The following is a 9,450-nucleotide window of genomic DNA, read 5'->3' on the forward strand; positions in this document are numbered from 1 at the left end:
AGGAGTTGGAGGTTGCTGTGAGCTGTAATGCCACGGCACTCTGCCCAGGGTGACAGCTTGAGGCTCTGTCTCAAAAAAAAAAAAAAAAAAAAAAAAGAATTTAGGGTGTAGCCCAGTGGTTCATGCCTGTAATCCCAACACTCCAAGAGGCCAAGGTTGGTGAATCACTTGAGCTCATGAGTTGAAGACCATCCTAGGCAAGATTGAGATCCCTGTCTGTACTAAAAATAGAAAAACTAGTCGGTCACTGTGGTGGGCACCTACAGTCCCAGGTACTTGGGAGGCTGAGGCAAAAGGATACTTGAGCCCAAGTTTGAGGTTGCTGTGAGCTACGATGCCACAGCACTCTACCAGGGGCAAGAAACTAAGATTTTGTCTAAAAAAGGAAGAAAAGAAAAATTAGCCAGGTGTGGTAGCATGCACCTGTAGTCCCAGTTACTTGGGAGGCTGAGTCAGGAAGATTGCTTGAACCAGGAGTTTGAGGCTGCTGTGAGCTACAGTGATGCCACTGTACTCTAGCCCAGGAGACAGAATGAGACCCCATTTCAATAAAACAAAACAAAACAAAATAATAAAAGGATTTGCCTTCCAGAAAACAAGGGGAATGGGAAAATAACCAGCTAAGGTTTGGCAGGAAAGAGCAGGGTCCAAGGGTTGGAGCTGGAAATGGAGCCAGCAGCCCTGAAGGGGGTTCAAAGAGCCAGGGGCCTCAAAGCCAAGGCCAACTGACAGTAAAACCACCTACCTGGTTCCAATCAGGCCCCACAGGGACAAAGTTTATAGTTTGACAGCTCGCCCTGTCATAAAAGCAGTTTTGTTAAGGCTGGGATAGCTGTTCAGTGGGGAGTAGGGTGAAAGGACAGAATAGATAAGTAGAGGCTTGATATGACTTGGTTAGCAGCCCCCATCTACGTAAGAGGGGAACTTTGCTGGGGCTGCCTCCAAGGGCCCCATGTGGCCTCAGAATCCCAGTCATGCTCCCTAACTTACTGTGTGCCAGGCTTTGTAAGCACCTAACTTACTAAGTTTATCAATAATCTTTTACTTATGAGAAAAAGAAATGGACTGAAGGAAGATTAATTCTTTTAAGGGGGGTATACATTGGGAGGACAGAAGAGTATCTCCTGATTCCCAGGGCAGGAGGTAGCTGGCCTCAGGAAAGGCCTGAAGGGGGACCCAGAGCAAATGGGATTCCCCAGCATCTGGTGGGTTCTCTCTATGCCTCCACTTTGTTCCTCCTCAACAGACCGCTCTTCCTGACGCTCAGTCAACAAGGCAGGGAGAAGAGGACTACTCCAGGTTCCCATATTCTCACATTACAAGTCTGACCACTGGAAGAAACTAATGCTGCATCTGCTCTGATTTCTCAGGGAAAGCATGGCCCAGCATGGGTCAGGTATCCATTTTGGTTCCAGTCACCTCCAATGAGATCAAAGAAGAGCAGGCCACAAACAGAAACTTGACTGTTGAGGTCCTCTGCTGTGACTCCATGGAGACAGAGGGGGCCTCCATACATGTGTGAATTTTAATACAGGTTTACTAAGGGTGAGCCTGGATGCAGAGGGCAGAGGCAGAGACTGTGTTCACCCAGCCCATTAAAGGACACGGAGACAGACGTGAAACAAGAAGTTCCATATGAAAATAAACTTTAATTTGCTGAGGGAACATTGCAGCAACCACTATGTATCCTGTACTTAATTCTCCAAGGACTAGGCAACAAAGATCCCCATTGACACCTCTGGAAGTGGAATTTGCTTGGCTAGAAGGACAGTAACTGGGGTGAGGCCACACTCAAAGGTGGGCAGGGGTTTGTGATGACTCTTTTCGGCCCTTGCCAGCAATGGGCCGGCCTCGCTCCTCCCAGATGGTGAGGCCATCGCAGGTGCAGATCTGTTTGGGATTCTGGAAAAGGCCAGCAGAGCGTGCGATGATGCCACAGGCCAGCCTGCATTAGAACATGTGGTCAAGAGTGGGTACATGTTGGGCCCCTCCAGGGCTCCACTTGCATTGCTGGCAGAGCACAGCCTCCCACTACGGGCTTGAGCTCACCTCTCCCCAGAATTCCCCGTGATCTTGGACAAGGGATGGTTACCCTGGCCCAGGTCATCTTCTCCCTCATCGATAACCAGACTGCGGCCAATCACATCCCACACCTTTGAGGGAAGACAACAGCCTCAGATAGTGGACCACCCATTAGGAAGGGTCCCCATCTTCTTTTCTTTTCCATCTACCTTCAGCTGCTCATCCTCTATCCTGAAGATGGCACGACCATCAGCATTAGCACGGACGTTGCCCAGGTCTCCGCGATGCTGGAATGAGACCCAGAGAAGGGGTGGGAGTTGGGAGGTCATGTGGCAGCAAAGCTGCTGTATTTGGACTTCCCAGCATCGGATGCCTCTTTCTACTTCCCAAAAGTACCAATTTCCTCCTATGAGTACAGTCTTGTAGGATCAAGGGACCGTCCAGGACTCAAGGAAGGCAACAGGACAGTCCCTTCCTGGACCTGAAATCCTAGGTTGAATGTCAGACAGTGTGCTGGAAAGTCCCCCTTCCTGTGTGATCCTCCCTGCTGGAGTTGCTGCCCACTCTGCTTCCCAGCTTCCAGTCAGCATAGTTCTGCAGCTTCCTGTCCCTCCATGATCCCTGGGCTTTTTCAATTCCCACGGGCTTACCTCACCAGGCCTGGCCCCCCTGACTATCAAAGGCAGCCAGCATCATTTTCCTGATCCCTTGCCTCAAGGAACCAAGAGAAGAAACACAAGGGGGCAAAGGGCCTGTTTTGCTACCCAGAAGCTGGCTCTGGTCACCTTCCTTTAAGGTAATAAAAAATGTCAGACAAGGCTCATCACCCATAGGACAGTGGTTATGGCACCAGCCACATGCACCGAGACTGGTGGGTTTGAACCTGGCCCAGGCCAGCTAAACAACAATGACAGCTGCAACAAAAAAAAAGCCAGGTGTTGTGGCAGGCGTGTGTAGTCCCAGCTACTTGGGAGGCTGAGGCAAGAGAATCACTTAAGCCCAAGAATTTGAGGTTGCTGTGAACTGTGAAAGCACAGCACTCTACTGGGGGAGATATAGTGAAACTCTTGTCTCAAAACAAAAAAAAAAAGTCAGACACACTCTGTAGACATGGGGAGGAGTATGTATGTCACCACTCTCAAGAGACACGTGACATGGTAGGCAGCCATATATGGAACAGACTAGCAATGATGAAACACAGGGTGAGAATAATAGTTGGTATGTTTAGGGCTGACAGCACCCCTGCTGGTGAGCCACAGAAACCCACATCTTTGCAAATATATTGTCCCCAGACTAACAGTCTGGGTAATAATAAGTGCCTGTGTGGGGTAGTCACTGAACAAGGCATTTCACTGTGTGACAGCGCTGATGAGTAGCAGGCAGCACCACTTCTGCTTTATCTTGTTTTCCAGAGGGACATCTGCTGCTTGCACCCGATACTTTTTGTTACACCCTGTGTTAGGGACTTTCACAACAGAAAGGTCGGGGACCAGGAGGCCTTGAAGAACGACTGGGGGTTGAGCTAAGAGAACAGTCTTGGAGGCACAACTGAACATGGGGTCAGGGAGAGGCAGCCCTTCCCGTCTCTCCTCTCAGCACACAGGCAAGTGCAAGGGGTCAGGGGAAGCCTTGAATGTCACACCAAGAAGCTGGGCCCAGCTGTATGCTCAAGCAATGGGGAGCCAACAGGTTTCAGGCTGGGGCATGGCATGGTTATGCTGTGCTTCAGAGCAGTCCCTCTAGTACAGAATATGAAGAGGAAGGACTAGAGGGGGACAGGGAGAGAGGAAAGGAGGCTTAGAGATCAGGAGAGTCTCCTGATCTTGTCCCTTGCATGTCTCCTTAGACTTAGGAGATAAGCAAGGGACAAGTAGGCTTGGATGTAAATTGCCACATTGAATTCTTTTCTATGTGGGAAAAACAGGCATGAAAACCCAAAAGGAAATTGGCTGTCCTCATGGTGGCCTTGGGCTCTGGGCTCTTATTCAGTTCTTCCTCATCTATATGAAGGGCTTAGGTGCAACTCAAGTGTCTGCTCCAGGTGGCACTCAGGGTGAAAACATAGATCACAGGTGGTCTCTTACCCTTCATAAACACTCTTTTCCATTTAATGCCCCCAGGAGTTGCTTAAGAGGTATCCTCAGCTGGACCTGACCACTCTTATCTCTCTACCCCACATGGCAAAGAACTGATCCCTGGCCAACAGCCAGGAAGATGTGGAAGTGCCAGCAGCAGCACCAACAAGCTTGGGAGCAGATCCTCCCCTGACCAGGTCTGTGATGACTACAGCCCTGTGCAACTCTTGAGGGACAGGCACCCAGCTCAGCAGCAACCAGACTCCTGCCCCGGAGCCACGGTGAGATAACACAGGTTTGTGGTTATAGATTGCTGATTGTGGAGGTATCTGGTTTGCCGCCATTGATCACTAATAGGTGGAGCATAAGCCCGGCCCTCTGCTGATAGAGACATCTATCACTTTTCTAGGGTGGGGAGGCAAAACCTCTGCCCATTAGACATGTGACAGCTGTCAAAAGTCAAAAAAATCAGTTACATGAATTGTGCAACAATCTTGAGTTCTGGGAGGACCTAAAGAAAAACCAGAAGTTTCCCAGGATTAGGAGGCAGAACCTGCCCTGGGACTATATCTCCACTGAGGAAAGGACATCAGGTGTGTGGCAGGGCAGTAGGAAATACCAAATCATGGGAGGAAAGGCATCCTCCATTCACTTCCCAACCACTCAGGAGACAGCAAGGAGGGTGCTCAGAAGACAGCAAGGAGGGTCTGAGTTTAGTGATAGATGGTCTTTAACACTGCTCTAAAATTAGCTAATCTCCACTTTGACAAAGATAAAGCAGGTTCAATTCCAAACCCTGGGGGCCAGTCTCGGGTAGGATTTTTTTTTTTTTTTTGAGACAGAGTCTCACTATGTCGCCCCAGTAGAGTGCTGTGTCATCACAGCTCACAACAACCTCAAGTCTTGGGCTCAAGTGATTCTCTTGCCTCAGCCTCCCAAGTAGCTGGGACTATAGGCACCCACTACAACGTCTAGCTATTTTTAGAGACAGGGTCTCACTCTTGCTCAGGCTGGTCTCAAACCTCTGAGCTCAGGCAATCCACCTGCCTCAGCTCCTAGAATGCTAGGACTACAGGTGTGAGCCACCATGCCCAGCCTTCCAGTTTAGGTCAAACTTCCAACTTCCACACCTTTGCCTTCTCCAGGAAGCTTTCTCTCACTGCCCCTCAGGTTGGAGCAGGCTCATATTGCAGGCTCCCAGGTGTCCCTGCACGGGTGACTTCGCTGCCCCTCAGAATTCAGCAACCTCACCAACTTCCCAGTGAGCTCCTTGGCGGCCCTGGCTCCTGATCATAGAAAATGTCAATAAATGTTCCCAAACTTGGTGGCACCTATAGCTCAAGTGGCTAAGGCACCAGCCACATACACCAGAGCTGGTGGGTTCGAATCCAGCCTGGGCCTGCCAAATAACAGTGATAATTGGAAAACTTACATTCTCGTGTACAGTAGTATAAACTGGAGCTGCAAGAAGCAATTTTCCAACTATCCAAAACCTTACACTAATTGTTTAACATCTAAATACTAATCAAGGAGGTACCAGTATTTTTGTTACATGGATATCTTGCAATGTTAAAGTCAGGGCCTTTGATGTGCCCATCATCAGGAATGTTCTTTGTACCCAACAGGTAACTTTTTATATCACACCTACCCTCCCACTGTGCCTCCTTCCGGGTGTCTCATGTCCTTCATATCACTTTGTGTCCACATATACCCATCTAGTAGCTTCCACTTACTGGTGAGAATATACAGCCTTTGTTTTTCCTTTCCTGAGAGACTTCACTTAAGATAATGCTCTCCAGTTCCCGCCACATTGTTGCAAATAAAATTATTTCATTTCTTTAAAAAAAAAAAAAAACAATGATAACTACAACCAAAAAATAGCTGGACGTTGTGGGTGGCGCCTGCAGTCCCAGCTACTCAAGAGGCTGAGGCAAGAGAATCACTTAAACCCAGGAGTTGGAGGTTGCTGTGAGCTGTGACACCATGGCACTCTACTCAGGGCGATAGCTTGAGGCTCTGTATAAAAAAAAAAAAAAAAAAAAGAATTCTCAAACTAAATAGAATAAAGTGGGAGGACAGGACCTCACCAAAAAGGAATCACACTGTAAGGCCTGAGAACTGCCTGCCTGCCTGCCCTGCCTCTGAGGCTGAGGGTTCTTTCTCAGCCTGAGTGCAAGCCCAGACCAACACTTACCCGGTCGGAGTCCTGAGGGCCCCCATGAGATGCTCCATCAGGGTTAAAGTGGTCCCCACAGCTAAGAAAGAAAAGTAGCAGGTGGGCAGTAAAGTAGCTTACAGACAGGTGGTTGCCCTCTTTCCTACATTTGTTTCTTTCATTCATTCATTCATTCAGCAAACAGGCCTACTCTGTGCTGGGCTTTAGGTAGAAGGCACCGGACTTAGGTCCTTTCCTCAGTAAGCTGCTGGTCTAGGGAAGACACAGATGAGTAAAGAGCTCATTACCCCTCAGCACAATAAACAACATAGCACAGGGACCCTTCTTTCCCTCTTCCCAGGTCTCCCCTTCTGTCTCAGAGGCAGTGAGGTAGTTCCAAGCAGGAGCTTCAAGGTCAGATCTTTTTCTTTCTTTCTTTTTTTTTTGAGATAGCGTCTCTCTGTTGCCCAGGCACAGGGGTCCTCAAAGTTTCTAAACAGGGGGCCAGTTCACTGTCCCTCAGACCATTGGGAGGGCCGGACTGTAGGCCCCAGGAGTTGGCTGCTAAGCAGGACAGGCACTGGGGGCAAAAACACCCCCAGCGGGCTGGATAACTGTCCTCAGTGAGCCACATGTGACCCACGGGCCTTAGTTTGAGGACACCTGCCCAAGCTAGAGTGCTTGGGCTAGTGCCGTGGTGTCATAGTTCACAGCAACCTCAAACTCTTTTTTTTTTTTTTTTTGAGACGGAGCCTCAAGCTATCCCCCTGGGTAGAGTGCCATGGCATCACGGCTCACAGCAACCTCCAACTCCTGGGCTCAAGCGAGTTTCCTGCCTCAGCCTCCCAAGTAGCTGGGACTATAGGCGCCTGCCACAACGCCTGGCCATTTTTTGGTTGCAGCCGTCATTGTTGTTTGGCGGGCCGGGCTGGGGATTCGAACCCACCACCTTAGGTGTATGTGGCTGGCGCCTTAGCCGCTTGAGCCACAGGCGCCGAGCCACAACCTCAAACTCTTAGGCCTATGTGATTCTCTTGCCTCAGCCTCTCAAGTAGCTAGGACTGCAGGTGCTCACCATAATACCCGGCTATTTTTTGGTTGTAGTTGTCATTGTTGTTTGGCAGGGCCAGGTTGGTTTGAACCTGCCAGCTCTAGCATATGTGGCTAATGCCCTAGCTGCTGAGCTATAGGTGCTGAGCCCAGTTTTTCTCTTTCTAATAGAGATGATGTCTCATTCTTGCTTAGGCTGGTCTTAAACTCGTGAGCTTAGGCAATCTACCCTCCTCAGACTCTCAGAGGGCTGAGATTATAGGCATGAACTACTGCACCTGGCCTCAAGGTCAGATTTTATTTTTTTTAATCAGATAGTCTCACCATGTTGCCCTGGGTAAAGTGCCATGATGTCATAGCTCACAGCAACCTCCAACTCTTGGGCTTAAGAGATTTTCTTGCCTTAGCCTCCAAAGATCTTAATTCAGATCCCAACTCTACCTTTTACATGCCCTGGGCTTTTGACAAGTCATTTCACCTCTTTCAGCCTTAGTTTCCTCATCTGTAGATTGGGCCTGTGTGTATGGGCCTCACAGAGTATTTATAAGAACCAAGGGGGAAAATGTGAGGCTGAAGACGCTCCAAAGTAGAGTTCTGACAACGTACCTGTTGCAGTTCTGTGTGAGGTCCCCATACTGATGGACGTGGAGTCCGTGCAGCCCAGGTTCCAGGCCATCAATGGTGCCCTCGATGAGACAGCGCTCAGGAGTCAGCTGTAGGAAGCGCACTACTCCCTGCACGGTGCCAGATCCTCCTAAAATGGCCACTGCTACCCCCAGATTATCTGCAAGGTATTAGACACTTGGACTGGCTTGCCACTCCCCCACCTACCCCTTTATCAGCGTGGAAAGGGCCTTGGAAAGGGTCTCACAGAACTTCTATGCCTTCCCCAAAGCCATTCCAACCCAGAGCCCAAGAATCTCATGGTTAGGTTTGTACCAGTTCTGGTCACCTCCCTCTCAGAAAGGTCAGGGCCTAGGTCACAGTGGTCACTCACGTAATTGGCTGCCACCCATGCCCTTGAGTACTGCCTGCCGCCCTGTGCCTTCCAGCAGGGCCTGCACCTCCTGGCTGGGCAGGGTGGTCTGCACCAAGACCATCTGGTTCTCCAAATGTACTTCCACACCCTGGACACCTAGGAAAAGAGAAGGCAGAGGGCAGAAGGGGGCTGACACCTTGTACTGGCAGCAGAAAAAAAATAGATGGCAATATTCCATTCCCATTTCCACCAAACTCCACATGGCAAGAGGACAGCATGGAAGCTGCCTTCTGGGCATGTAACCTTGAGTAAGCCTCTTACGCTCTCTGTTGCCTTACATATCCAGTGGTGACAAAATCACTTTGCCCCCCAGGACTTTTATAAGTCCTTATTACATGCCAGGCATCTTTAAAAAATGTTTTTATAAGAGTGAGCTATCTAGGCTGGGCATGGTGTAGCACATGCCTGTAATCTCAACACTTTAGGAGGCTGAGGTGGGAGGATCACTTGTGGCCACAAGTTCAACACCAGCCTGGGCAACATAGAAAACACAGAAAAAAGGGGGGCTATCCATAGTGTTATTCACAATAGCCAAAAGTTAAAAACAGCCTGAATGCCCAAAAACTGATGAACAGATAAACAAAATATGCTATATGAGCTATATGTGTTGCTGAATAGCAACAAAGAGGAACACAGCACTGATACACATAACAGCATGGACTTGAAATGTCATGCTACAAAGACCATGTGTGTTACACGATACCATTTATATGAAATGTCCAGATGAGGTAAATTTATAGAGACAGAAAATAGATTATAGAGTGGAGGTAGGAAAATAGGAAGGTAAAAGCTAATGGATACAGAATTACTTTATGAAATGATAAAAATATAAAACTGAGGGCCGCACCTGTGGCTCGGTGGGTAGGGCACCGGCCCCATATGCTGAGGGTGGCAGGTTCAAACCTGTCCCTGGCCAAACTGCAACTAAAAAAAATAGCCGGGCATTGTGGTGGGCACCTGTAGTCCCAGCTACTCGGGAGGCTAAGACAAGAAAATCACCAAAGCGGCTTGGCACCTATAGCCCAACCGGCTAAGGCGCCAGCCACGTACACCTAAGGTGGCGGGTTCGAATCCCCAGCCCGGACCCGCCAAACAACAATGACGGCTGC

The 9,450-nt window shown here is 49.2% G+C and overlaps 1 protein-coding gene across 2 annotated transcripts in view; it reads right to left on the minus strand.

Annotated features, from left to right (window-relative positions):
* Nucleotides 1-1,617: 1,617 nt before the first annotated feature.
* The window catches only part of CCS (copper chaperone for superoxide dismutase), a 13,408-nt gene continuing 5,575 nt past the window's right edge, over nt 1,618-9,450 (minus strand). Inside the window, exons 3-8 of one of the 2 annotated variants that reach the window (XM_003798339.3) lie at nt 8,300-8,437; nt 7,909-8,086; nt 6,292-6,352; nt 2,232-2,309; nt 2,050-2,153; nt 1,618-1,945 (exon numbers count right to left, since the gene is read on the minus strand). In XM_003798339.3, the coding sequence (XP_003798387.1) occupies nt 1,792-1,945; nt 2,050-2,153; nt 2,232-2,309; nt 6,292-6,352; nt 7,909-8,086; nt 8,300-8,437 (713 nt within the window). In that variant the 3' untranslated portion in view covers nt 1,618-1,791. The remainder of the gene's footprint in view (nt 1,946-2,049; nt 2,154-2,231; nt 2,310-6,291; nt 6,353-7,908; nt 8,087-8,299; nt 8,438-9,450) is intronic. The other variant, XM_023518340.1, reaches the window with a different exon arrangement.

The sequence above is a fragment of the Otolemur garnettii genome, unplaced genomic scaffold (assembly GCF_000181295.1).
Source record: "Otolemur garnettii isolate 467f Iridium unplaced genomic scaffold, OtoGar3 scaffold00134, whole genome shotgun sequence".
Classification (NCBI taxonomy): domain Eukaryota; kingdom Metazoa; phylum Chordata; class Mammalia; order Primates; family Galagidae; genus Otolemur; species Otolemur garnettii.